Source organism: Chlamydomonas reinhardtii, chromosome 10, assembly GCF_000002595.2.
Source record: "Chlamydomonas reinhardtii strain CC-503 cw92 mt+ chromosome 10, whole genome shotgun sequence".
Lineage (NCBI taxonomy): Eukaryota > Viridiplantae > Chlorophyta > Chlorophyceae > Chlamydomonadales > Chlamydomonadaceae > Chlamydomonas > Chlamydomonas reinhardtii.
In genome coordinates this window covers 3713739-3740833 of record NC_057013.1, presented here as the reverse complement: position 1 = coordinate 3740833, position 27095 = coordinate 3713739, and the positions used below count along the sequence as shown (strand labels likewise).

General features: G+C 61.7%; 6 protein-coding genes across 6 annotated transcripts; 2 read left to right on the top strand and 4 right to left on the bottom strand.

Annotated features, from left to right (window-relative positions):
- Positions 1 to 15: 15 nt before the first annotated feature.
- On the top strand, positions 16 to 3047 carry CHLRE_10g446500v5 (uncharacterized protein). The gene is made up of 7 exons (XM_001698418.2): positions 16 to 249; positions 382 to 476; positions 601 to 817; positions 936 to 1109; positions 1434 to 1554; positions 2100 to 2188; positions 2314 to 3047. Exons 1-7 carry the CDS (start codon positions 136 to 138, stop codon positions 2389 to 2391), a joined length of 888 nt encoding a protein of 295 aa, XP_001698470.1. The 5' UTR covers positions 16 to 135; the 3' UTR covers positions 2392 to 3047.
- Positions 3048 to 3049: 2 nt separating this feature from the next.
- CHLRE_10g446450v5 (uncharacterized protein) lies at positions 3050 to 7679 on the bottom strand. The gene is made up of 7 exons (XM_043066891.1): positions 7011 to 7679; positions 6858 to 6920; positions 6675 to 6731; positions 6323 to 6496; positions 6030 to 6119; positions 5636 to 5809; positions 3050 to 5292 (listed from the first exon to the last, which is right to left on the bottom strand). Exons 1-7 carry the CDS (start codon positions 7419 to 7421, stop codon positions 4951 to 4953), a joined length of 1311 nt encoding a protein of 436 aa, XP_042920288.1. The 5' UTR covers positions 7422 to 7679; the 3' UTR covers positions 3050 to 4950.
- Positions 7680 to 8194: 515 nt separating this feature from the next.
- On the bottom strand, positions 8195 to 13381 carry CHLRE_10g446400v5 (uncharacterized protein). The gene is made up of 14 exons (XM_001698237.2): positions 13143 to 13381; positions 12963 to 13073; positions 12282 to 12438; positions 11932 to 12073; positions 11669 to 11804; positions 11369 to 11485; positions 11006 to 11159; positions 10641 to 10696; positions 10309 to 10416; positions 9987 to 10121; positions 9762 to 9836; positions 9393 to 9538; positions 9112 to 9220; positions 8195 to 8972 (listed from the first exon to the last, which is right to left on the bottom strand). Exons 1-14 carry the CDS (start codon positions 13314 to 13316, stop codon positions 8853 to 8855), a joined length of 1740 nt encoding a protein of 579 aa, XP_001698289.2. The 5' UTR covers positions 13317 to 13381; the 3' UTR covers positions 8195 to 8852.
- Positions 13382 to 13511: 130 nt separating this feature from the next.
- Positions 13512 to 16327, top strand: CHLRE_10g446350v5 (uncharacterized protein). The gene is made up of 10 exons (XM_001698417.2): positions 13512 to 13666; positions 13769 to 13845; positions 13984 to 14016; positions 14141 to 14180; positions 14286 to 14338; positions 14523 to 14674; positions 14832 to 14888; positions 15102 to 15151; positions 15273 to 15347; positions 15542 to 16327. Exons 1-10 carry the CDS (start codon positions 13542 to 13544, stop codon positions 15654 to 15656), a joined length of 777 nt encoding a protein of 258 aa, XP_001698469.1. The 5' UTR covers positions 13512 to 13541; the 3' UTR covers positions 15657 to 16327.
- A 7-nt stretch (positions 16328 to 16334) lies between these two features.
- On the bottom strand, positions 16335 to 19918 carry CHLRE_10g446300v5 (uncharacterized protein). Its single transcript, XM_043066890.1, has 8 exons — positions 19731 to 19918; positions 19481 to 19554; positions 19355 to 19413; positions 19104 to 19133; positions 18894 to 18935; positions 18465 to 18607; positions 18147 to 18246; positions 16335 to 17866 (listed from the first exon to the last, which is right to left on the bottom strand). Exons 1-8 carry the CDS (start codon positions 19826 to 19828, stop codon positions 17231 to 17233), a joined length of 1182 nt encoding a protein of 393 aa, XP_042920287.1. The 5' UTR covers positions 19829 to 19918; the 3' UTR covers positions 16335 to 17230.
- Positions 19919 to 20603: 685 nt separating this feature from the next.
- Positions 20604 to 27087, bottom strand: CHLRE_10g446275v5 (uncharacterized protein). Its single transcript, XM_043066889.1, has 4 exons — positions 26338 to 27087; positions 24574 to 26210; positions 23835 to 24495; positions 20604 to 23707 (listed from the first exon to the last, which is right to left on the bottom strand). The coding sequence occupies exons 1-4, from the start codon at positions 26726 to 26728 to the stop codon at positions 22224 to 22226; spliced, it is 4173 nt and encodes a 1390-aa protein (XP_042920286.1). The 5' UTR covers positions 26729 to 27087; the 3' UTR covers positions 20604 to 22223.
- Between the last annotated feature and the right edge of the window lie 8 nt (positions 27088 to 27095).

Genomic DNA, 27095 nt, shown 5'->3' with positions numbered 1-27095 from the left:
GCTGAGCCTGAAATACCCATGTCGACCGCAGCGTATAGGTAGCCGTTTACCTCCATACCAACATCGCCAGCATCCTTCAGACCATCCTTGCGCGCGCAAGCGTCCTTTCCGTCGCGGCGACGCGCAGCTTGCAAAATGGCATCCACTTGTCTTCTTGCACATGTGCGGCCTTCCATAGCTGCACCGTGCAGCGTCCGGACGGGACTTCCGCGCCCGTGGGGGTTGGCGCGCCCCGCGCCCGCCTGTGTGGTGAGCTGACTTGCCTCGCGCAAGCCTCTTTAGTCCTATCCTGGGCCACATTAAGGTTCCCTGCCCGAGCCAGCTTGAACTGTCCCCTCGCGGCTCCCCACCAACTCCCCTGCTGGCCATCGCGCGCTGTAGGTGCTGGTACGTGCCAAGCCACAGGACGGCAAACAGGAGCTCGACCCCATCGAGAAAATGGTCTCTTTCTTCTTCCCGAAGGCGCTGTCCGACCCGTAAGTCGGGTTTCATGTTACAGTGACTACGCGGCCCGCCCTCCCACACGTTCACCTGCCTATCCCCTCTCCACCCCAATACTAGCACCTGTGATCAGCGCTTTTTGTGCCGCTGCCGTACCAGTGCGCCAATGGGCCTCAAGCGGATCAACTTCGATGAGCTGCCTGATCAGTACTGCGAAATGGACACCCTGGCACCACTCCTGCCCGGTGACGAGCGCTCCCCGGACGTGAGCGCCATCCGGCCGCTGCTGGCGCGCACGCAGCTGGAGCGGCGCTCGCTCAAGCTGGCCTTCGACGCCGACCTGGACGGATGGAGCCCCGCGGCCTTCCACGCCAAGGTGGGGTCTGCAGGCTCGGGGGACGTGGTGGCCATGTCTGGACTCGTAACAAAGGTTGCTACCTAGCTCATCTCTCTGTGACACGCTACCATTGTACACCCGATGGTGGTTCCTGCAGGTGGACGGGCAGGGTGCGGCAGTGGTGCTGGCCACGACGGCTGGAGGCGCCGTGCTCGGTGGCTACAACCCCGAGGGATGGATTGGTCTCGGTGAGGACCGCGCATCAAACGGGGCCTTCCTGTTCAGCTGGCCAGATGGCAACACAAAGCAGCGCGCGTATAAGATTGCCAAGGTGCGTGCATGGGGCAAGGACGCAAGGTAGACGCATGGAAGGCTCCACTGTTGAGTGTTGAGTACGTGTACCGGCTCCCGGAGGACATGCCAATTTGCTGCGGTAGCGCACCAAGTGCACCGTAACCCCTGGTGGCTTTTATTGTCTCTGTAGCGTCCTGGCTGGGAAGGACACCGCCCCGGCGGATAATAAGCTTCACTGTCACTGCGATCGGGGAAGCTAAATGCAACCGACCTGCCATGTTTCTCCCTTGACTGGTGCTCCCTTTTCCGATACCTAGCTCGCCTTACGTGGCATGCCCCCTGTCGCCCTGCTGCCCTGCAGGTAGGTGGTCCCAACCTGGCGGTGATTGACAACCCCTCCAGCGGACCGCAGTTCGGCGCTGACGGCCTGACCATCCCGCTCAAGCCGAGAGGGCAGGAGCGCCTCGCCAAGTGCAAGCTAGGTGCGTAACGCGGCATGTCGGGTGGTGGAAAACGTTGACATGACACGATGTCGTCGCCGTTCTGGCAGGCGCTGAGCTAGGTGCGATAGGACGCGTAAGGGGCAATTTGGCATAGTCCCGCAGTGTGCAGCGTATTTCCAGACCCCAACATTCAACTTGCAACGTCAAGGCAAGGTATGCGTGGTTGGTATGCCACTGGTGTTACTGTACCGGGACATTGCTGACTTGCAGGCAGGCAGGTAGTTTGCGGACGCGCATTCCTTACATTCCGGGCGCCCGGCCACACGCGCCCGGCCACGCACACACACACACACACACACACACACACACACACACACACACACACACACACACACACACACACACACACACACGCCGCGGGCGGGCTTCCGGTTTGTTTTTTCCAAACACCGCAACACCACGCGCTGTATCTGCATGTTGCAATCGTGAGCGGCTGAGCGTGATCCTCGGCACCGTATGATGCCCCTAGCAGTCGTTCTGTACATGCTGATGTGCGTTGCGTCCTCTGCTACTGCTACTGCCAGGCACGTACTACGCCCGGTTGCCGGACGGCAGCCGCACGCTGTTCTCAGGCGGGGACGACCCCAAGAAGGCCGAACTGGTGTCACTCAAGGTGAGCCGCGTTTGTGACACCTCTGTTGCACGTTTCGTCGGGCCACTGCGGCATTGGACATTCGGTCGTGAGTCCGTTGTCTTGACGGGCCGATCCCTCGATCTGTCTCCATTCGCTCTGGTCAGGTGTACGTGGCAGACGCCAAGGGCGTGGAGTGGCGGCTGGAGGGCATTACGTGGAAGAGCGTCGTTGTGGAGAATTGAAGCACGATGTCATTGCAGGCGTGTGTTGTACGAAGCTCACCATGATGCTAACAGGAGAGGCAAGGGGCCCTTGCGGCTCGGTTAGTCTCGTCATAGGTTCAGGAACGCACACTGCCAACCCTGTAACAATCATTATCAGTAGGATGGCGGGTGATGGAGGGCGCGGCGAATGCAGGTGATGTAATGTACGGCCCTCAAAGTGCGGAATAGTCCGACGAATACAGAGTGCGGCCGTAGAGAGGTAGTTACGGTGTGATCGGGTGCTCTAGTTTGCATAGAAAATTTTGCATCGTGGTTGGAGCGTCAACCCCATGACATCTGGCACGACCTTTGATGCAGTTTGATGCTGTGCCGTGTGCGGATCCCATTGGTCATCGGAGGACGGCCAGGACGACCATTGTGTAGGTGGTGGAGTCTGGAGGACAGGTTGAGCCTGTCCTCCCCAGCCGTCCGGCCTAGGTCCGTTGATGTAGGGAGCTAAATGGGTTGATCCTGTCTCAGCGCGAGCCCCAATGCACCGTCCTGAGTGGTCGTCTGTCCTAGGCTCAACACATTGCTTCGGCGTGTGGGGACGCGGCGTTGGCGAGAGCCACGAATGGCCCTAATACCGTGGGGGCATGTTGCACCCGTGGAGGGCACTGTAAGCCGTCGGAAGCTTGCTGCTCATTCCTGCACGACCCCTGCAACCTGTCAGGCTGCGCATATCATTGATGGCCCAGCACACAGACCACGAGAACACGCGACCTACGTGCTGCTCCCGTATCGGTATCATCGTAACACCAGTAGCTGTGCCCCAGCTCATTGTCTACCCGCATCCTTTCAGCGCCTGTCAGCCAAGCGCTGCGTCATCTTCAAGAGTTGCCTGTCACTGTATGCTTCATTGCACACGACCCGCTCATGCCACTGAAAATCACGTGCAGAGGGTCGCCCACGTCATACATTCTTGTGACGAGGCCAACTGTGTTGTGATACATTGCAGCATTTCAAATGGAAGCACGCGTACCAGCCGCACGATGATGATGCTTGCTGACGAATGTTCATACCTCCCACTTCGCCTGGTCCATCACACTCACACTTCCTCTCTGAGCACGCTCCAGGCAGCTTTTGCCATCGTACTCGAGAAGGCACAGCCTCCCTAGCCAAGTAATGCAGTTCACCGTGCCAACGCACATTGTCTGTTGCAGTGAGCTTCCGGGGAAGGGGCGCGCACAAGCCATTAGCGCCAGGAGGTCCCCTAATTAGAGCATTTGTGACGGCGCGAGGTCTACCGTCCGCCGCCCCATCACTCCCATTGTGAGCCGCTACCGCCCACACCCCTTCACCGCGAATATGCGCAACACAGGCACGCGCACGCACGCACACATACGCAAATACCAATGCAGTGGACCTGTGTTAGGAAAGACTCCGGGTTGAGACCAAATTTCGCCATGGAGCGAGTGCCATTTCTGACGACGCACATCCCGGTCTGTTGCCCACACAACAACCATTTTATACCTCATGTATTTGACTCCGAGTTGCATGGGGACTCTGACTCTAACTCGCGCCCCGTTTACAGCGCCCCCCTTCTCGTACGCCGATAATCACCGAACATGTTCTGTGACACCTCCAGCGGTGCCGAAAGCCTCTCGCTCTCCTGCCCACATTGCGCCGGGCTGCAACTGGAAGCAAGCAGTTGAGTTCCTCCACCTGGCCAGCTTCAGACCTGGCAGAGGCCTATGCGGGGCCCGGGTCTGCTGCTACGGGGTCAGAAGTACAGTACGACACTTTTTGCCTTGCACCCCACACGGTGCTTATGCTTAAATCCCCATCCTCAACTCCCAGTTCTGCAGCAAGTTGGAGCACGTAAAGAAGACTTGTTGATGCCCTGTAAGTGGGTCGCAAGTACGAACAGCTGTCTGCGCGTGATGCCACCCGACCACACGCATCTCCAGGCAGCGCGCTACTGCCCGAGCGCCCGGTGCACCTAGCACGTGCATGCAGCCCCAGAACGGCAGCTGTGACGCCATGCACACGCTCCTGGTTGCTGGGCCAGGCCATGTAAGCCCACCAGAAGCTCGACAGTCCGGGCGGCCAGCTGCAGCCGCGCGCCAGCCACCACCGCTCATGCAATGCCGTTGCGCTGCACTGCCCAGCGTGACTTCTGCCGCAGTCCTTGTCGTGCTGCTTTACTCCTCGCCGAGACTGCAGCGCTCCGTTCAATTCCGATGATGTAACTGACGCTCGCCAGCGCCTGATGCATCGCCGGCGGCAGCACTTGGGTACAAGAGCAGCGGTCCGCTGCGCCACCTGTCACCAGTCCGGCCACAGCGTGCCCGGCCATCCCGGTGCTGCTCCGAGAGCAGGGGCGGCAGTGCCTCTACGACTCAGTGCAGTTCTAGAGCTCCTGCCCGTGGCCACACGCAGCAGGAGCCCTTTTGCCCATTGCAAAGCCTGCCTGCCGCCTGCAGCGTTCCGCTGCTGCTCCTGCTGCTAATGCTAATGCTAATGCGGCCGCCAGCGCCGCTGCTAATGCTGCTCGACAGCACCGCTGCCGCTGTGCGACAGGCCCGCGGGCTGCAGCTAGCCCTGCTGCTGCCCACCGTTGACGCTCAGGCGCAGGTTTTGGTTGCTGGCGCTGGTGACGCCTGTGTGCGACTGCATCAGCCGCTCCAGCTCGTCCACTTTATGTCGGAGGTCCTCGTTGGCCTGTGCCACGCTGTTCAGCTGCCCCTGCAACGAGGCCTGGGCCGCCTGCGCCGCCTGCTGCGCCGCGGCACGCTGCTCAGGCCCCACGGCCGTGCAGCCCGACCCCCCGCCGCCGCCGTTGCCGCCGCCGTTGCCGCCGCCCATCTCGCGGCTGGCGGCCAGCGCGCTGACTTTGCGGTCGATGGCGTTGAGTTTGGCTTCCAGGTCGCGGTTCTCCTGCGGGCGGTTGCAAACAGGGTGAAGAGATCATGAAGTGTCATTATGTTGTGCGCGCTGGCAGTGCCTAGCGCAGTGGGGACGTCAGATGTCACGCGGCCAGCATGTGCCTACGCCGCCCGGTGCTCGTGTGGTGTGCAAAACCCTTGTACACAGTCTGCTGCTTCACAATCTCCTCCGCACCATTCGATAATTTGCAACCTATTACACCCCTGCCCATGTCCGCGCATCCGTGTGCTTAGCTACCGGCACTTGCGCTAAGCTACCGGCACTACCGTATCCTCGCCGACATGCCTTGTATCCCCATCCCATCCTGGCATCCCTCCCTGCCGCTGAGCCGCACCTGGTCCTTGAGCTCAAGCTTGCGCTCCATCTCCTGCACCTTCTGGCCCAAGCGGTGGTTCTCCTCGCTCAGCTCGCTCATCTGCTCCTCAAAGTCGGTCTCCGCCACGCTGTTGAGACTCGCCTTGCCGCCCGCCGGCGCGCCGCCCGCGGCGCTGCCGTCTTTCCGCAACATCTGCGAGTTGGAGATTTGGTTTGCAATCCGGGTTTACGCTACTGCATTGGCCCAGTACAAGGCCGTGTGTGCGCCGAGGCAACCCAGGCACCCGTGCCTGCCCGCAGCACACCCATTTAAACCATCAGCGGTGACGCCGGTCCTCCAGCTCTACCGCCAGCCCCACTCAAGCTCGCACACACTCAACCGCCCCTCCTCCCTACAGCACTCCGCCGCTCACCACGTCCCCGAGTAGTGATGCCGGCATGAGCTGCTGCATCATCTCCTTGGCGTGCTCCAGCGCCTTTTCCATTTCCAACTTGATGCAGTGCTGCACATGACAGCAGGGCCAGCGTGATCGTCATACCGTGCAATACCACACTTTGCACCAGCGAACGCACCAAAACTCGTTACCCGCAGGATGCCGGAATTCCAGCCTCCGGCCCGCCGACACTCTGCCGCCAAACCCCTGCCCTTCCCAGCCCTCCCCTTCGCTTCCCTTCCCTGCCCCTCCCCTGCCCTCGCGCTGCCCACCTGTCGCTGCACGTGTCGCTCCACGCGGGCAACCACCTCATCCAGATCCAGCGGCTTCACCATGTAGTCCGCCGCGCCCGCCTGCAGCGCCGCCACCGCGCCCATGGGCCCGCCGCGGCTGCCCAGTACCAGCACCGCCACCGTGGGGTTCAGCGCCTGCAGCGCCTTGATGAGCTGCGCGGCCGTGAGAGCGTGGAAGGGATTTCGTGGTGAACTAAGGGGTAGGTGTGAGTGGTGGGCAGAACGTTAGGAGGCGCACAGGGCGCGCCAGGAGGTTGTGGGGGTGAGCGGAACAGTGTTTGGCACGAGTTGAGGTCAGGAAGCCCTGCCCAATCCCTGGCCGGCAGCGCACCTGTTTGGTGTCCACCAGCTCATTGTCTGAATCAACAATAACAATGTCCGGGTACACCTGGAGGCCGTGCAAGATCAGGGCAGGCGGGTGTGGTGCGCGGCAGAGGTGGGAAGCAGTGCTGAAAGGCGCCTCAGCATGTGGCCTGTAAGCAGACGCAGCTCAGCCCTCCGGTTCCCTTCTCACCTCCCTTTCCGAAAACAACTTCACCGCCTCCTCGATGCTGTCCGACGTCTGGTCATCGTATCCCTGCGTCCACGGACCCGGGCAGGTGGGTTGTTCAGACCGGTGCGGCTCGGCTCAGGCCCCCAGCCCTCCCGCACAAAGCAGAACGCCCACCTCTGCGCTCAGCATCTGCACCACCGCCTCCTTGTCACTGCTGAGCTCGTCGGCAACGAGCAGCACGAGCACCGTGCCATACTTTTCCCAGTGTGTGGACTTTTTCACAATGGCGAAAATTGATGGTGCCGAGTCCGAGTCCAGGTGCGAAGAGCTGCCATCTCGCCCCCCGGCGGCACCTATTTTCTTCAACTGCTGGAAACTCCCCCGACGTTTCACCGGCAACGCGGTTGTCGCTGCGCTGCTGGACTGATTGAGCTGAAGTGCTCCCTTGCCAAGTTGGGGCTGAGGTTGCTGCGGCCCCTGCGCTGCCTGTCCCAATAGACCAGAAGGTGTCCGACCAGGCAAGCGTCGGCCTCCGCTTGCACCAGGCGCAGCCCTCGGGCTGGCCGGCTGCTGCTCCGAGTCCATTTTGCGCTCGGGCCAGTCTCAGGTCATTGTGCCCATTTCTCTCCACAGCTCTCCTGTTAGCTCCAGGATGAACGGAAAGCTTGCCTGCCTTGTGAGCGAACCTGACCTCAGCTTGCGCCCAAGCGTGCTTACGATAAAATCAAATCAGTCTTCGTGTATAACTATGTACAGTGCGTGTTTTTGATAAAGCAAGGACAGGAGTCTGCCTGACTCGTCAGGTTGCGCAAGAACCTAAAGCATACAGTATACCTGGTTTTTTAGACTTTGGGAAATTACGAATGTGTGGGAAGCAGGTGTTGGCTATTTCCGGTCGGCGCCCACGCGGATGTGGGCTCTGCCTGACACTGTGTGTCTGCTGGTCCTCCCGGTCCCGCCCGACCACCCCTGCATACTGCCTGGATGGTCCCTACCCCACTTCCAGGTCACTGAGCCGCGTCCTTCCGCTGCCACACCTGCTGCTTACCCCCTGCTCCTCAGTGCCTTGGCGTCTATCGGCTCAAGGGCTTGGCCTCCCTTCCAAGGCCCCCCGGAAGGCGCATGCCCCGCCATGCACGAGGAAGGCGAGACGCTGCGCTGATGGAGTGAAAGAAAGACTTCTCTCATGTCCAGGCTTCGCTTGCAGCCAAATCGCAGGGCCAGGCGGAGGACGACGCGGAGGAGCTTAGTTGCTAGATCAGCAGCAGCAGGTGAACGCGAAGGACTAAGTCCAACTGCTGCACGCAGGAGCGAGGCCGCTGGGGTTGACGAGTTCTGTGCGTCAGTGCGGGAGCCGCAGATTGCATTGGTTACAACAGGGACCTGCTGATGCAGCTCACGAGCGAAACCTGCTCTACACTTGAGGGGCGTGCCACCTGCAACGCCGACGTCGTCCTCTGGGCCTTGGGCTAGCAGGACTTGCTTCCGTTTCACCGGGGGTTCTCTCCTCTAGTTCATTTGGTGAGTAGCCTTCCTCGTCGGAAGCCCTCAGGGGGCCTTACGTCCTGCCCTTCGTCTTGTGTACCGTGCGGACCGTGCGGAACGACGGATAGGAAGGAGCATGTCGACCCCCAGACACCCATGCGGTGTATTGCGGTCTTCGCAAAGGCCAGACTTGTAAGCACACTGACACTGAGAACTCTATGCTCCATGAAAGCTGCCCACCATACCACATACAGTCCTACATTCCACAAATACCATACGTTACACACATTCGCAGCGAAAGGAAACGACAAGCCGAGCCATGCCCTGGTCTGTCCTCTGCGCCTGGCCCGCTTCACTGGTCGCCACAGCCCTAAGCCCCGCAGATGCCAGCCAGAGCAGGTGCGTGGCGTGCCGTCAGAGGCCCGAGCTACTATTCCCTTCACTGTGGAGTGTTGTCCACCATGATATAAAAACAGATAAATGGACGCAAGGACCCTTCCTAGCGCATCATGGCATGCCTGACATGTTTGGCTACGTGGCCAGCTGCCCGTAGTCGTCATTGAACTTGCGGTACTTGTCCTCGTGCAGCCGTGCGCTGGGCTTGGTCACCTCCAGCGCCGCACGCGCGTCCTCCACCGTAACGGGCCCCAGCTGTAATGCGGCAAGTGCAGTGTGTGGGGAGCGCGAGCGACAGCTGGGCTGTGGAAGGGCTCGTGTCAGCTGTCAAATGTGGTAGCATCAGGTGCTGCCACGGAGGGTACAGTTATCTGTTCAAGTTTGCCCCGCTTACCTCCACCTTGATGTTGGGGTCCACAGGTCCGTCCAACTCCAGTTTCGACATGAGGCGCCGCAGCGGCCGCATGGCCGCCTCCTTGGCCACCACAGCCACGTCGCTGCCGCTGCATGTGCAAAGTGGAGACGGGTATAACGTGGGGCCAGTTCAGTAATGGCAAGCAGCTGGGGTGTGAAGCACAGGTTGCGAATGAAGTCCGTAAGGTGCAGCATCATGGTGCCGCACCAAGCCTTCTTTGCCCGCGTTTCCCGCCCGCGGTCCTTCCTCCATTGTTGCACCTGTAGCCCTCAGTCCGCTCCGCCAGCATGTCTGGGCTGACGTCGGGCGCACATCGGCCCACCAGCAGCGTGGCGAACATGGCTCTGCGCGCTGCTGTGTTGGGCAGCGGCACCAGGATGCGCTTCTCCAGGCGCCGTAGCAACGCCTGGGCAGTGGAGCAGGGCGGAGCAAGATGACAAGTGGTGGCAAGGTTCGGCCCCGGCAGGGTTGGACCTTGGTATCAGGTCCAGGACCAGGGTCGCGTGCCACCCGCCCAACCCGCATGCTTCAGGTCCGGCGGTCATCCCCTGCTGCCCGTCCGAAGGATTCGGGATACCCTGATGCAATGACATTCCGTTGGGCACGAGCACACAAACTTCCCTCCGCACCATGTCTAACTCCCAGGGCAAGTTGGTGGCGGCAAGCACAAACACCAGCTCTCCGCCGCGAGCCAGCCCATCCATCTGCAAAAAGGCAGAATCACATTCATCAATCAGGGCTGCAAAAAGCAAGCTGGCAAGGCGCTTTGGCATTCGCCATTCGACACCAGTGGCAGCCCAGAGGAGCTTGTATGGGCTCGCGGATCGCACAAAGTGACACCGCCGCACACGCACCTGGATGAGCAGCTCTGTCTTCATGCGGCGACTGGCCTCGTGCTCGCCCTCGCCGCCGCGCGCCGCCATCAGGGCGTCAATCTCGTCCAGGAAGACAGTGGAAGGCGCGTGGTAGCGGGCCAGCTCGAACAGCACCTGTAGTGAGGGGTTGGCAGAGTTGCCGGAGGCACAGGGCCGGGCTGGATGGAGCAGGCGGCCGGCAGGCGGGGTATCGGCCTCTGGCTGCGCGCGTACTGGCTGCGAGCGGGTCTTTTCCAGCTGCCTGTTAGCATGAGGGCAAGCAGGTGGCGGCGGCGCCATGGTTGTGCCCACCCGCACGCACCCGCACGAGCTTCTCCGAGTCGCCGCGCCACTTGGAGATGATGGACGAGGCGGAGATGTTGAAGAATGTTGTGCGGCACTCGGTGGCCACAGCCTTGGCTAGAAGCGTCTGAGCAGGGAACAGCGGGGCCGCGTGGACGTGCTGGTGAAGGGCAAACTCCTTGTAAGCTGGCGCAGTGACATCCCGAAATTGGTCGGTATCAATCCAGAGGTAACTGCACCTTACCCACGCCGCACCATTCCGTCAAAGTAGCTTGAGTGGCATGATGGCCCCACGACACCCCAATTGTTACTGTAAACAGCACGAACAATTCCCTCCATGCCATGCCATACCTTGCCGGTGCCGGGCGGCCCGTACAGCAGCACTCCCTTCCACGGCGCCAGCAGGCCTGCACCCGGCGAGAACCAACCATGCATTCGCGTCAACGCCGTCAAATGGACGCAGAAGCCGTTCATGATGCGAATGGCGTTCACTTCACACCCTTCCCGGCAGCGCAGCTCGCTTAGCAATTACGGTACATACGGACCCCGCGTTCCAATCCTATGCTCCCATACGAACTTAAGCAATGCGGCTAACCTGGCATCCTCAGATTTCAGCATCACTTCGCGCATGCAGCGCCGACAGGCGCCCCTTCCCTCAGATCCTCGGACCCTTGTTCCACACGCACCAACGCGCACACCCGACGCCCACGCCCCACCCGTAAACAGCTGCGGGTACTTGATGGGCATGACCACCGCCTCCTTGATCAGCCGCTTGGCGCTGTCCAGCCCCGCGATGTCCTCCCAGCGCACGTTGGGGCTGTCGGTGAAGATGTCGCGAGTGATGGCGGCGCCCAGCTCCCGCAGCTCGCCCTGAGCGGGGTTGTGGCGGTGGGTAGCTTACTCCAAACACAATCAATCCAAGACCCAGCCCAAAGAGGGGTGGGGCACGGGGTTGGGGTAACCGGAAGCGGTTGCTGCACGTGCAAGGGCCTCATACAGCACGCGCCACGAGCCATGTGGCCATGCTGGGCCTGGGCGGGCGCAAGCATTTTGGCGTCCACCGCAATCCTGAGGCGCACCTGCAGCTGCGGCGGTAGTGGTTTGAGCACCCGCCGCTCAAAAAAGTTGTCGGGGTCACTGTCGCTGTCGCTGCCGTTGCCGGCTGCGGCTGCACGGCTGGCAGCGATAGGCGCAGCCTGCATTCATGAAAGGGGGCACGCGTAGACTTGACTGCTCTAGTCCACGTTTACATCGCTTACGTTGTGTGCTGGGTGTCTCCTCCTCACGTTCAAACTGGCATGCACATGGCACGGCACCAGAGCGGCGTGCCCTTACTTATGCCCCCGCGCACCGGGCCCGCCCGCCAGGCACCGCCTCACCTGCCCCGCCACACACAGCCCCTGCAGCTGCGCTGCCGCAACGTCCTCACGCGACATGCCTGCCAGCACGCCGCCGCGGCCGTCCACCTGCACGCCCGCGATGCGCTGCATGCCCACCTCCGGCGGCGGCTTCACGCTGGCGGGGAGCAAGTGTGGGTCGGTCCATATTCAGCGCCAGTTCCCGTGCCCGCTCCCGATCCTGCCTGGCCTGTCCAGTCAACCTGATCCCCTGCCTCCATTTCCCGCATCTACTTCTCCCCCACCTGTTCATGGCCGCCTGTCGCCGTTCCAGCAGCTCCGCCTTGCGGCCGACCTCGCCCACCGCAGCCGCCGCCGCGCCGGCGTCCCGCCGCTGCTTGGCTGCCAGCGCACCGCTGATGGGCGGACCCTCCAGACCCGGAGCACCTGTAGCGCGCGGATTTAGGCAAAGATTGGCGAGAGTACGCCATGTGTGTGGTGCCGGTAGACTGTGAAGAGGCGAGGGCCCCTTGCACACCCGGTCACATGGTGCTTGAAAGAGCTCCGCTGTGAGAAACTGAACCGAAGTGAAGCAGCAGGTCTAGATACCAACCAGCAAGACAGATGCATCCGTGGGCACCACAGCACCACCCACCTGGCGGCCGTGCCATCGCCGCCCCAATTGGTACACCGCCTGCTGATGAGGCGGGGGAGCCACTCGCGCCCCCAGCCTGCCCAGCACCATTGATGGGCGCCGGCCGGGGGCCTCCAGATGCTGCCCTTACCCGGACGCCACCGCCGCCAGATGACACCTGTACAGACCCGACACCATGGAGAGCGAGGCACTATGCGTAAAAGCAGAAATACAGCCTCATGGCATGCCCCTGCACACAATTACAGGAGCCTATCTGGCGCTCGCAGCGCGAAGCTATTCAACGTTTTACCGAAGGGAGCACTCATTTCCGACAAGGCCCATACTCTCTTTGAAACGCGTGCCACCGGTGCGCCCCAAGACGTGGCGGACTTCCTGATTCACACGCCGCCGCCCCGCTACAACGAGCCCTACCTCCTCGCCCCGCTACGCTGAGCCCTACCTCCTCGACCAAGCGCATGATCGAGAGGGAAGCATGGCTTGACAGGACTACCCAGTCCCTCGTGCAACGCCCACATTGCCACAGACATGTCTGGCGCATGCTAAGCTAGTCACTGTTACAGCCGCGGGAGGGCACAATTCCCATGAAGGCTTCCGCTCTCTGCTTGGCGCGCGTGCCACCGGCTCGTGCCACAACGCGGCGGACTCCCTGCGTCATCCGCCCGAGCCCAGTGCCGGCCCTACCTCCTCGACCAAACGGCGCACCACCTTGGGGCGCTTCCCGAACTTGAGTTCATATGACTCCTCGAACTCTTGCAGAATCCGTAGGAGGTCTACATTGTCAGCAACGTCTACCTACGCAGTTGCGGAGGTGCGAGCGGTCGGCAAGACATGCCGCGCCCGCAAAACGTCACTGACACGAACCTTTTGCAATGAGAGGTTTGATTCCGTGCATAGCCTCTCATATGTGTCCGTGTATCCATGGTCCGCGAGGTGTCTCAAAATTAGCACTATTAAGTTCCTCCGCCTCTCCTGTATGCGCTTCTCCTCGCTCTCCTTTGCCTTGCTAAGGGCTTTTAAAGCTGCTAGCTCGCTCATATCTACACAAACGCATTCGGCGTGCAAACATGCTCAGGGCACCATAAGGAAGGAATTGTAGTTGAGATGAGATCAATTAATAACAAACTGAAGTCAAGAAAGCAAGCTTAGTTGCTTGACGACCCGTGGACCAACTTGCAACATGCATGCGGGCACCGCCGCGCGACATAGTCGAGGGTTGTACGCTCTGTTTGTGTTATAAACCTATATATAGTACTGAGCATAATGCGGGCTCTTTCCTCGTCGCATCCTTCGAGCGCCCGGCAGAGCGTCCGCTTTCCTGGCGCTCGTGCCCAGCGGCGTATCGTTGTTCAGTGCCAGGCGAACGCGCGGAATGAGCAGCCTGTCGAGTGAGTCTGCCGGCCGTGAGCGTGCGGAGCGACTCGTGAGCTGATGCATCCGCTCCTACTATCGCGCCCTCGATTGATTCCATCCATACTAAATAAATGCAGCCGTCGCCGCATCCTGCTGGCGTCGGGCGCTGCGCTTGTGCTGGGCCTGTCGCCCGCAACCTCCGTGCGTGCCGAGGGTAAGCGCTCAGTCCACACACGCTGCGAGCGCCACCTGTGGTCCTGACGGACGATCATCGCTCCATGGTCGAAAGCAAGCCTGTTGCCCATCTAGCTGACCCCACATAACTCCTTTCCATATTCTCGATGCGCTTCAGATGCGCCGAGCGCCGGCTTCATCGAGTACACGGGTGCGCGGGGGAAAGGGAGTCACCCGCATGCAGTGGATGCGAGCACTCATAATTATATGATCTCCAGCTGCGCACATGACTTGTCAGTACTTGCTCACAAATGGAACACCGCTGCCTTGTGTAGATCCCCAGGACGCATTCACGCTGAAGATTCCTGCCAACTGGTGAGGTGTTCGACTCGGAGGCGGGGAGACGAACTGTGTCGGACATGGAGGGTAGATGTTCGCAAGCCTGTGCCGCAGACATGAGCGTGTGATGTGATGTTGCAGGGGATTCGGTGAGGGGCAGCTCAGTGGCAACTCCAGCTTCAGCGGTGCATCAGGTGCGGATACCTGCCGCGGGCCTGTGTTGTTGTCATGGCGGCATAAGTGGCCTTTGCGGGCACGGCCGGCTCGTGGCCCTGTGGAGGCTGTCCACAGCTTCTGTGCGCACCTGTTGCGCTGCAATGCTACCTTGTCGTCAATCCTCATCGTACTTCCGTTGCAACTCCGGTATGGCCGATCCAGGCGCCCGGCGGACGCTGGCTTGGTTCCCGGAGAACGTCAGCCCTCGCGACGTCAACGTCACGATCACCGTCACCAACGTGTCGGTCGAGTTCACAAAGCTGGGCAGCTTCGGCACGCCCCTGCAGTTCGCCAGCAACCTGGTGAACAGCCAAGTAAGTGTGCGCGCAACATGCAGTCTTACCACAGATCACACACACTCGTCGTGTGGGCGGGCTTTCGTTTCGCTTTTTAACAGTCGTCGTGTACATCAGATTGTCGGCCGGTCTGTGTAAGCGCTTCCCGACCCGGCGATGCGGCTCCCTCCTTCAGGACCGCTCGTACATGCTGCGTGGGCCGGAGTGGGCGCGCCGCAACGAGCCCATCATGGTGAGTCAGAGAATTAGGAGTGCAACCGGCAGGCACCGGTGTTTGAGTGTAGGGCAGCGACATTACTTTCGCCCCGGAGGGGAGTACCCAAGTAAGCTAGGGCTACAGAGAGCCCTTGTACCGGCCTGCTGTCCGCCTCACCGCTGACTCCGCTGCTGCTGCCTGCACCTGCTTGGCTGCTTGGCGCTCTGGGCCTGGTGCGTCATGCGGCAGGTGGCCAAGCTGATTGACGCTGGCGAGATTTCAAACAAATACTTCCTGGAGTGAGTAGCTTGCGTGGAGGCGACAGCAGGGTTGGATGTGACTGTGGCTGGGGCTGGCTGGCGGTGCACAGGGATTACATAGTTAGATGTAAAAAGCAGTAACACGCTCTGTGTGCTACAGGTACACACTCCAGAAGGTCCCGGACGAGCCCAAGCGCCACCTGTACACCGCCGTGGCCCTGGGCTATAACGGAACGTGAGCAATTAGAAGATTTGCTCGCTCAAGTAGTTCAGGCATCACGGGGTCCCATGCATGCGCTTTGTGGCGCCCGCCTCTTCCACCTGGAGAACAAACGCTGCCATGCTCTGCCTACCTGCGGCCGCGTACCTTATGTTCCTGCATGGGAATGGTGCAAACAACACCCACCCCCACCGAACGGCCCTCCACAGCTACAACCGACTGTACAGCGTCACGGCGCAGTCGCTGGAGGAGCTCAAGCCGCAGTACGAGGCCACGCTGCTGGCCATGGTGAAGAGCCTGTCGGTGCCGGCCACCAAGTTCTGAGAGCGAGAGGCAGCCAGTGTTGCGCATGCGGGCATGAGATAGCCTATGGCGACTGGCGAGCCATGTTCCACTTTGGTACAGTTTGGTGATGAAGGGTAAAGCAGTGGCCAGGTGGAGGCTTGCGTCACGTGCGTGATTGACAGTTTGACACGTTGCTGTTGAATGGCCTATAATGGATATGCTAGGGTGGTCTGTGATGCTGTTGCTTGTGATCAAGACGTCAGGCGTTCAGTGGCGCTAGCCCTCTTGCACCGTTCCGGTTGTGGCCTGTTCTAGGCGTAGACTCTTCACATTGATGCTTTGTGTGGGAGCGCAGCGAATGCGAGAGAACTATGGGTCAGTCGGGTGCCCCTTGTCGGCTGGACAGTGACAATCCGCTGGCGAACGTGGGATGCACAAGACGTTCATCTGATGGTCTACGGATGCCATTCTTGAACTGATTCAACGCGATATCGAGGAGCTGTGCGATTCCACTGATTTTTGTGCCCGCCGTGGCCATGCTCTGCCACTGTCAGGTCTGCCGGCCTGCCGCAGTTGCCCACTGGTGGAGGCGCGGCGGCAGTACAGTAAGTGGGGCTGGGCAGGCACCTAAGGCCTGCACCGACCAGAATAGCAAGAGTGGCAGGAGCTGCAAGAAGAATGCACCGACCATGACCAACGTAAACGGCACGCGTTGGGTGCTCCCCAGAGTTTCCCTTCAAGCCGCTGCGCACCCCTAGGGGATGGCACTCCCACCACCGCCTGCGGCTCTGCATCGCGAGTGTGGCGTTGCGATGTGTTTGTGTGGTGCTATCGCCTGGCCGGGCGCCCGGAGCGTGAAGAATGCGCGTCAGCAAACTTCCAGCCAGCCAGCAACTTGTCGGTACACTTACTCCGGCGTTCGACCAGCCACGCCCTCCTGCCCTGCCGTTGCAAACTGTTTGCCTTCTGCTGGGGTCTGGGAATCAGCTGCACCCTACGGGACTTCACCAACCTGGCTTAACACTGTCCCATCGCACTCCCAGCACCGCCTCGCTAACATACAAGCGGGCCACGCTTCTCAGTTCCCGCCCGTCGTTGAAACGCCCAATCAAACATTAATCAAACATTCGTGAGGCTGTAAAATGGACTGTACGGTAGTGCCCCAAAGCAGGGGTACCCCAAAACGAACCTCCCCACGCTCGCGGCCCATACGGTCGCGGCCCATGCCCTCAAAACCAAACCATGAAATAACACGGCAACGCGGCCCTGGATAAATATACTTGCGCACCTCATGAAACCTCTCATATAGATTAGTTGAGTTTGCAACACACCTCAGGTTTGGCTGTTGAAGAGCACTAGTTGCCAGCACTAGTCTGCAGTCGAGCACGGTCCTGCCCGATGCACCTCAGAGCACACTCATAATCCATGGGGTAGATGCGCCTTCATGGGGTGTATGCAGGGTTTTGCTCTTGGGCAGCAGGAGGGCAGGACACAGCAGGCCGAGCCCTTAGGTTACCACTAGCTCACACCACGACACCACCAATCATCAAACCTTGACAAATGCAGTTGTTGCATCATGTGCTATGCGCGCTCGGCGTGGCCACCACTGCCGGCTATGCCAGACTCAGCCCCTGCAGCAGATTCCTGGCATCACTTAGCTGCTGTACCTCCTCTGTCGCAGTGCCACCTTCTCCATTTGACACCGTGTCACCGTTCGTCTCCAAACCCGGCTCGCGCGCCTCCGCCAGCACCGGCGGTGCAGCCACCGCCAACGGCTCGCTCAGAAGTGCCGCCGGAGCCGCACCGCTCTCAGCCCTACTGCCCACCAGCGCCGGCTCCGGCGCAAGCGCGGGCAGGGCAAACTCGGACTGCACCGCCTCCTGATAACCGCCATTGCTCGGCCCTGCTCCTGCCGCCGCCTGCACGGATGCCCCAGTCGCCACCGCAGCGGCGGGCACCCCTGCTGCAGCCTCCGCCGCTCCTGCTACAGGCATAGCGCCCTCTCCTGCTGGTACCGCCTCGCCTCCCGACCCCGGTGTCGTACACACGTATGCAAAGAAGTAATCCCGCTCGTCCAGGGCCCCGCTGTTGCGCCGCGCCGCCAGCTCGGCAAGCGCCACGGCGGCGGGCCACGGCCCCAGCGCCTCCACCGGCGCGTCCTTGCTGGGCGCGGTGGCGGCCGGCGGCGGGCGACCGCTCATGGCGGCGTCCGATTGCAGGTACAGCAGCGGCTTGGGCAGCAGCAACACCTGGCGAAGGCGTGTGTGCGTGCGTGTGTCAGCGTAGAAGACGGTACAAGTAGAACAAGGTGTGGGCGCCTGTGTCAGGGAAACCTGGTGCTTCCACAATGCCCAGTAAGCAAGAGAGAGAGGCTGTCCTAGGCATCCAGTCGACGGCGTGTAGACGGGACGTATCAAGAGTACAAGGGTGTGTGCGTGCGTGGCGGTGAGGAGTATGGGTGAGAAGGCGAGGGAGGAGAACGCATCGGCACATGGGCACATGTGCAGTGCAGCCGCCATCTCTGCTCACCTGCACGTCCTGCCACAGGCCCAGCTTCTGCAGGAGCGCCAGCCGCGCCGAGGGTGCTCCCAGGCTGATGAGGAGGAAGATCCCGCCCGGCCGCAGCAGCCTGGAAGGACGACAGCAGGGCATAGTGGGGGTCAGACGCGGCGGACAACCGGCAGCTACGACATACCGTAAAGCACCCCCACAGTGCTGGGTGAGATGCGCGCGGCCGCGGGCCGCCTTTCCCCATCCGAGCCTATCTTCGCCCGCTCCCGCCTTGCAGTGCACCCATGCACCCACCCACTGGTGTTCCTGCTCATCCGCCGAACTTATCCCGCCCACCTGCAAATCTCTTGCATATACCTCGCCGCATCCAGCTGCCCGCTAGCGCCGCACAACACCGCGTCCAGGGTGCCCTTGTCGATGCAGCTGCCGAAGCTGCCGCCCGGCAGACCGGCACTGGACATGTCGCGACAGTCCGCCACCTGCAGCAGGCCGTGGACAGCAGGCCGCAGGCGGTGAGGGCAGTGGTTGCCGGTAAGCTAGCGGGGCTTTTTTTGGCACCGAGCCACGATCTAAACTGCGAGCACTGCAACCCCTTGCACAATCAACAGGGTCCTGATGCGCAGAAACCTGGGAGCCGTGCCGTGGACCCATGGTGTCTGGAGTGTGGCACAGCGCCAGTACGGCATGATGCAAATTGAGCCCGCGCCTCCTGGCACCACGTACTGGGAAACCGCCTACGGCTACAGCCACTGACTGCCCCCTCACCAGGTAGTCTAGCCCTGCCAGCTGCGAGTGCTGGAGCTTCATCTGCACACACAAAACACGCAGGTGGCGACACCAGGTGGTGTTATGGCGGGCAACGAGATGGCAAGGTCGCCTTGCATCGCAGGCAACCACCAGCAGGTGGCCACGATGTTCACAGAATGCGGAATCGCCCTGCAGTGCATGCCAGTACGACACACACACAGCACTCACCCGCTCAATCACCACGGGAGAGATGTCCACCTGTGGCATGTGCCGCATGCGGCGCGGGTCAGTCAACAGCGTCGCAAGAAGGCATCTGACCCACTGAATGATAGCGTGAGCAGCACCCATACCGTCCTGGTTTGCTGTAGGCTGTGGGGCTGCGTCTGCTTCCAGCCCGACGCCGCTATACATACAGTACGCCCGTGCGAAGCCGTGTACAACCCGTGCTGCATCCCCTGCTGCGTCCATGGCGTGCTTACGTTCGTGACACGGTACCCATCCATTGCCATTCCTTCTTGCAGGTTGCTGTTCCCGCAGCCTGTGACACGTATCGGCATAGGAGGTGAGATGCGTGTGCGTGCCCTGCAGTGCGGCTAGGTACGCACCGACGTGGAGCACTCGAGCATTGATGTGCAGATATCGCTTGAATAACTGCCGTAGCGCAGAATAGTTGAAGAACCTGAATAGTTGAAGAATAGTTGCAGGCACGTCAGTCAGAGCCGGATGACTTAACGCGACCTCCACGAGGTCTCCGTCACCACGCTGACTGGTGGTAAATGGGATCCAAGGAGGGGCCGAACACAAACACGCCAGTCACAACGCTCTACAGCGCGAACGGCATCGCAGAAGGCCTACCAGTCGAAATGCTTCGGAGCATCTCCCGGAGCGCCTGGCGCGTAGCGCTGGTCCCAGTACTCGGCATTGTTATAGTTTCCAGCAGCCGACGCCGTCATTCCTGACAGCTAGCTCAAACTTCGCCGAGCATTTCACGTGCAAAACAGGAAGCGAGCCAGCCTTGGATTGATGTAATACGCACAATAATGTATTGCAAATTGCTTTTACGAAAGGAAGAACAGTCGAGGAGGAGAGCGAGGAGGAGGGCGACGGCAGAGGCGATGGGGCTGGAGGGGCAGCGGGCCTGGGGCGCGCCTGGGGCGGGCACAGGGCACAAGAAGCAATGGACGGGGAGGACTAGTACAGCTGCTGCGTGCAGGCGCAATGCCAAGGCAACGTGCGTTCTTAAAAACTTGTATTGAGGCGTGGTGAGTCTGGGCGTGACGGCGGCGGGTCCAGTGGCGGCAACGGCTGCAGCGCGGGACCGGCGAGATCCATCAGCGCATCAAGGATGCAGAGCGCATTTGCGCACGGATCACGCAAGGCCACATGGACTCATGGAAGAGCTGAGGAGGAGAGCGTGGAGCTGCGCAAGAGACCCACTTGAACCCAGCCAGTCGGGCGCGCCCCCCGTGGTGGTCGACGGCGGCGACGGCACCGGCCGACTGGCTGGCACCGCCGCACCCGCTGTACACATTATCTAGGAGTTCTCAAGTATTCCAGGCTAAGCTTTAACTTCGCCGACGCTTAAGAGCCCCGTTGTTGGCCTTCACGCGCGATTGCGCGAACGACGTAGACTGCAGACACGATGACACGAGGTTGTGAGCGGGTTGTGACGCTGGTGACCGTGTCGGCGGACCCGCCGTTTTGCGGACCGCAATCCTGCCGCATCTATCCCTCGTCTTCTTACATCCCCTTACACACTGTCGTCACATTCTGGCGTCACAAGGCCAAACGTGAGAACAATACAACTGCAACGAGGCGTGCAAAACTTGCCCCACCGCCATCTGCCATCATGCCATGTCATAACGCTACCGCTACGGCTTCCGTGACAACACGCCAACCGCCACCCGAACAACGAATGCCCGGACACGCCAACCACCTCCCAAACCAATAGCACATGCTTACAGTATCTCTTCGGCTCCAGCCAGGATTCAGACATTGCACATACGAGTTTCCTTACTTAAGAGTCCAGACCGCAGTGCACACGAGTTGCTTTGCCCTGCACTGCAGTGCCATACAACCACAGACTCGCATCAAATTCGACCCAACCCCTGTCAGTGATAAAAACGTTCGATCGCAATCAGGCGGGTCCAAATCCGGCTATGTCCGGGAGATGAGGTAGACGCTTGGGGCCTCAGAATGGAGACGTGGCGTGGGCTCAGCCCACTTTACCCTTGGGAGGGAAAACCAATACTGTTGGACGGTACCCAGGCCAGGGGAATATAATACCCGCAACAATCCACCTGAAATCCATGCAGCAAACAAGCACGTGCTAGACAGCCCACGACTTTGGAAAGCAACCTGGAACATTTAAAGCTGCACTGCTCTCAAGCATGCACAGGGGTATCTCTCATACCCCATGACAACGAACACGACACAGGGAACATGCGGTACCGGCCTTCACCTGGTGCGAAACCCCATACATGCGTCATGCACCCATCACACCTGGTGATGACCCGACAAGAAGCGTGTGATAGAAGTCCGTGCCAAACGTACAGGCAGGGGTATGCTGCTATGCGGCGATACTGTCACACTTTTGCGCCGACCGACGCACGCACGCACGGACAGGGTTGCTCCTTGGGGGCTTCGTCCCCCCTGAACACACCGAGAACAAGCATACAACATCAGTGCTGTCCAACACAGAATACCAATAACATGCTGATTCATTCACGCTGCATGCCAGAACATAAGCCTGACACCGTCCGCCTCATAAGCTCAGGTAACAACGTTTGCACAGCACACACTGCATCCCTGCTGGTGGTGAATTGCCGCGCGTGGGGCATTGACCGTATATAACATGAAATGCATCACACCCAAGAAATAAAACAATGCAGGGAATGTAGAAGCACAGTGAAACGGACAAACAGCGGCAGTTCATGTGCTATGGTGGGTTTTGGGAGCTCTGTCCAAACTAGCACATCAGTTGAAGAGCCCCACTTGGATCCTTTCCCATCCAGCTGCCCTTTCAGCAGCAGCTCTGTCTACTCCCACATGTTCTACTCACCGCGTGTTCGGCAGGCACGATTGCACATTCTTGCACCCTTCTAAATCTTGACCTGATCCTTAGCTATTGCGTCGCTTCTTAGACCGGGAGGCAGCCGCAGAGGGCGCGCCGCGCTTCTTGTTGGGCTGCTGCGCCGCCGCCCGCTTCGCCGCCCGCTGCCGGCTCTTGCGGTCCCGGGCCTTGCACGTGGGGAAGTCGCCGCACTCCAGCCAGAAGCCGCGGCTCCACATCCAGTCCTTCGTGGCGGGAGGGCGGGGAAACTATCCCCTATGTGTATACTTACCAAATTACTTTCGCGGGGTCCGCTGCTGTTGCTGCAGCTGGTGCCACTGCTGCTGTTGCTGCTGTTGAGGAACCTGTGGCGGCACCTGCGCGGCATGGCCAAACAGAGTAGCCGGATGCGCCGCTGCCAGCATGTGCGCATGCAGGTGCATTGGCGCCGCCTGCAGTGCCGCACTCGGCTCGGTGCCGGGCGCTCCAAGCATCGCTCCGCCGCGCTGCTGTGCCGGGTCAGCACATGGCTGCGACACTTGACGGCACGGCTGCGGCTGCTGCGGCATGGAGCCATGGCCGTGTGCCCGGTGCTGCATGTGCGCTGTCTGTACCATGCCTGACTGCTGCGGCGCAGGCGGGTACAGGCCCTGAGCAGACTGGTCCTGGACCCAGGGGCTCGCAGCATGCGGTGGGCCCCGCTGTACCACGGCTGCAGCAGGGCATGATCCTGCTGGCTCCATCACCGGCTGCCGATGGGGCGCCGCCGGGCCGCCGGTCAGGCTAGCCCGGATCCCACTGTTCTGGTGTGGCGGACGCATCTCCACACCTTGCAGAATTGACAGTTGTTGCTGCGCCTGCGGCGCCACAAAGGGGCCTTGTTGCTGCAGAGACCAAAGCAGTTGTTGTTGCTGTTGCAGTTGCTGCTGCTGCAGCCGCTCATGGTGATGTCTCTGCGACAACATCTCCTGCTGCTGCTTCTGCTGCTGCAAAAGCTGTTGGTGTCGTTGTTGCTGCTGCTGCTGCTGCTGCTGCTGCTGCAGCATCAGTTGATGTTGTTGCAGCGGCTGTGGCAGGAGCTGCTGTTGCTGCTCCGGCTGGTGCTGCACCGCCGTGCAGGGCTGGTGGACTGGCGATGGCCCCACATGACCCTGGGCCTCGCCCATCGGACCGCTGCCACATACCGCCGGCACTGGCCGTCCGAACTGCGAGGGGGCAGGCTGCCTGGTGCCAGCGCCGCCCGCGCATTGCAGGGCCGGCGCGGACGAGAGCTGAGCGTTCTGCAGAGGCGGTACACCAGCGGGGGCGTTGTTGCCCGGGCGGCTGCCAGTGGGCGGTCGCAGTTGCAGCTCGTTCATGAGCTGCAGTTGCTTCTGGAGCCGCTCATGCCGTTGCTGCTGCAGCCGCTCGCGCTGCTGCTGCTGTAGCTGATGGACGGAGATACCACTGGTCCCCGCCTCCCCCTGTTGCAGCGGCCGAGTGCCGCCGGCAGCCGCAGGCCCTGGGGCTGGGCCAAACACGGCGCCCTGCGGATCGGGAACCTCTGCAGGCTTCTCGGCACCGTCACTGAAAGCCGCATAGGCTGCGATTGGGGTGGCATCATGGCCAGGCCCCTGTTGCACCTGCTGCGGATTGCCGGTGTGGAAGGCAGACTGCTGCTGCTGCTGCTGTTCGAGCCATTTCCGGAACCCTTGCCGAAGCGCCGCCACTCGCGGGTCGGCCTTCATCTCAGGCGGTTGACCGGGCTCACCAGAGCGGGCTTGAGCAGCGTTGGCTGCACCTGTTTGGCGACCACACAAACATAGGCAACACCCGCTCCATCATATCTAGTACGGTATTGCCTAGCTACGTACGCATACAACACCGTACGACTGCACACGACGCGCAATAAGGCTAGTGGGACTTACCTTGTGCATGGGCACCGTGCTGCGCCACGCCACCTGCTGGCAGTCCGGTCTGCCGCTCCTGATGTGGGTGTGCCGGCTGGTGGGCCGCCCGCGGCGCACACCGCCATGCCGCGCCGTCTGCTGACAGCGAGCCCTTGCGTGACCTGCCCTCAGGCCCGTCGGCGTCTGCTGGCAGCCCGTTGCGCCCACACGGGACATATGCCGCCGCGTCACTGCCGCCGCGGTGTTGTAGCGGCCACGCTGCCATACCAGTGTCAGTGGCGCGGCGCGGCGGCGGAGCCGTGAGTAGCATGGGCCGATCGACGCTGCCACCTGGGCCCCTGGGGGGCAGCTGAGCTGGGGTACCGCCGTTCGGCAGCTGTGGTTGCGGGTTGCACGGCACCTGCCCGTCCTGGCAAGCCGCTGCAGGCGCCACAGGCATCGGCGCCGGCGGCCGCTGCGGCGGCGCCATGGGTTCCTGCTCGTGCGCACCATCCAAGTGACGTGGACGCTTCCGCATGTGCACCTCATCCTCGATCATCATCAGCCAGCGCTTCAGCGCAGGCAGGTCCTTTGGCGGCTGCGAGCCGTGGTCACTGCTGCTGCCGTGCGCATAGACGTTGGCCCGACTGCTGTTGGCGCCACCGCTCGCGCTGTTGCCGTCAGAGGTGCTGCTGCAGCCCTGGTGGCCAAGGGAGCCGGCGCTGGTCGACACCCAATAAGCAGGCTCAGAGGCGGGACGGGGCGGAATTAAACGCACATTCGGCGCCACACCCGCCGGGCCGGGCGCATGGCCGCCCTGATAGCCTTGAGACAGCCGCCACGCCTCGGGCCCTGTCTGCACCCTGTTGGCGCCGTACACGGCTGGCTGCTGCGGCGGCTGACAGCCGAAGCCATTGCCCAGGCCCACTCCACCGGGGCCACTGGTGCCGTCGCCGGGTGCGCCGCTAAAGCTGCCGCTGCGCTGGTTGTGAGGAGGAAGAGGAGCGGCAGCAGCCGCGTCCGCACCCCCGCACTGCGGCTGCGTTGGCGTCCAACGCCCTATGCCCGCCGGCGCGCTTGGGCCCACCAGCGCAGACCGCTTCGCACACAGGCGCGGTGGCATAATGCCGCGTTCTACGTCCACCGGCTGAACGGCAGCATGTACTGCAGCGGGCGCGTGGTCCCCCTGGTAGTTGGGGTGCTGGCCCTGCGGCGCGTAATGCTGGCGCTGGAGCGCCGGCGGCTGGGATGGACCAGGCATGCGCTTGGGGTGCGGCGCCTGCACTTGCCGCTGCTGAGATGGCCGCGCCGCGAGCTGGTGTTGGTGCGGGCACGGCGGGAGGATTGGCCGCGGATGGTTTGGCGACAATGCTACATGCAGACGCGGCCAGCTGCCCCCTAATTGCGCCTGCACGACCGACCCCGCGACCTGCGGCTGGGGCGGCTGGTGTTGGTGCAGGTCCTGCATTTGCATATCCCGGTGGGCGCAATGCTGCGCGGGAGCAGCGCCTGGCCCAGGCCTGCAGACGGCGTCCGTCGGTGGCAGGGCCCCACCACCTGCCGACTGCGGCGCGTCGTGCCATGCCGCAGCCGGTAGGGATGCCGCAGCAGTCTGGAGCCCCTCGTTACGGCCTGCAGGCAACCACCCGCCCGCCACACGGCCGGCAGCACATGGCAGCGACTTGGCGCTCGCCAGCCCCGCCAATGCGCTGGTGCTGTTCGCATACAACCGCTTCACCTCCGGGGTCGGCAACGGCGTGCTGCCATGACGTGTGGGCGGGTCGCCCAGCGCGGCCGCGCCGCTGCGCCGCCAGGGGGCGCCGTCAGGCACCGCAGACCCCGAGTAAGGCGGCCCCAGTTGCTGCTGGTGCTGTTGGAACTGCCCTTGCAGCAACACATGCTGGTGATAGTTTTGAGATGATTGTTGTTGCTGGTGAGGCTGCTGCTGCTGCTGCACCTGTGGTGGGTGGTGCTGTGGCGTCTGCGTCGGCTGGGGTGCCGGCAGCTGCTGGTGCACGACCAGGGAGCCGCATGCTGCAGCATGCTCGGTCGCATGCATAGTCACGTGCTGCATCGTGGTGTGGCACCTACCATCCGGTGCAGCCTGCTGCATCGGTGCCGTCAGCACGCTGCCGGGCGCGGGTGGAGAGGCAGCGCTCGTAATGTCCAACAATGCCGGGACCGACGCAGCGCCCACCGCCGTCACCTGCTGCAGTTGCTGCTGTAGTGCAGCGCATCCTCCCGGTGGAGCTTGGAGCGCTGCGCCCGCCGTGCATAGGGTGGTGTTGCTTGCCCCCGGCAGGGTGTGCGTTAGCGCCGGCTGATGCACCACTGCCGCCGCTGTGCTGGGGACCGGTGGCGGCGATCCCGGGCACGCAGGGGAAGCCGTAAGCGGCCCGCCTGGCATCATGGTATCTGCAGTGGCACCGTAACAGCACATCAGAACTATGAGAGCGAGTCCCAAATCTCAGGCGGCAGCCCGGTTTCTGGTGTCAAGGACACCCGGTCATGCCCAGCGGCTACGCGCAGCTGCAGCTCTCACCTGCAACGTTTCCCCCGCTGCTGTTCTGACGGCACACCGAAGCCCAAAGTTCCAGCAGGTCTCCAGCAGCTCCATCGGTGATCGCCGCGGTGCTTGGTGGCAACGATGTTGTTAGAGCAGACGGAATTCCGTCGGCCGTCGCCGTGCCCGCGCCTGTGGCGTCGTCGTCAGCCAGAAGGTGCCGATACAGGCCGCTGATTCCGTCCTCGTCGTCATCATCGATAGCTGAGAAGACAGCTGGCGTGAAGGCGAAGGGGAACGGCGTCGCGGACTCAGGAGTCGGACTGTGGTCAGGACCGTAGTCACTTTCTCCGGGCGCCGAGGTGGGAACGGGTGCGGCCGTCGACCCGGCTGGCAGGCCTTCGCAGCCTCGTGTGTGGAGGTCTGACATGATATAGTAGCTAATGACTTGGACGGTAGAGGATGCTGCGCACGACCATCGGGCCCCGAAGGGCTTGCAGGCACCCGAATTGCGGCATGATGAGCCGCTGTGTGTCTTGCATGTCCTATGTCACTAAGATGCCTGCAGTACGTCAGGAGGTAAGGGCGAAGGGCCAGGGGTGAGAAACTTCATCGGCTGTCAAGTATCCCGAGGGCTCACAAACGCGGTCTTGACGCCCGAATGCGCTCCACTGGAAGCCACATTGACACCAGCGCAGATGCAGGATAAGAACCGCAGGAGAGAGCGCAGCTGCGGCCACGAGCGCGCCAAACCTGACCAAAAACCTCCCGCCTAAGCCCCGCAGGTAGTCCTACCT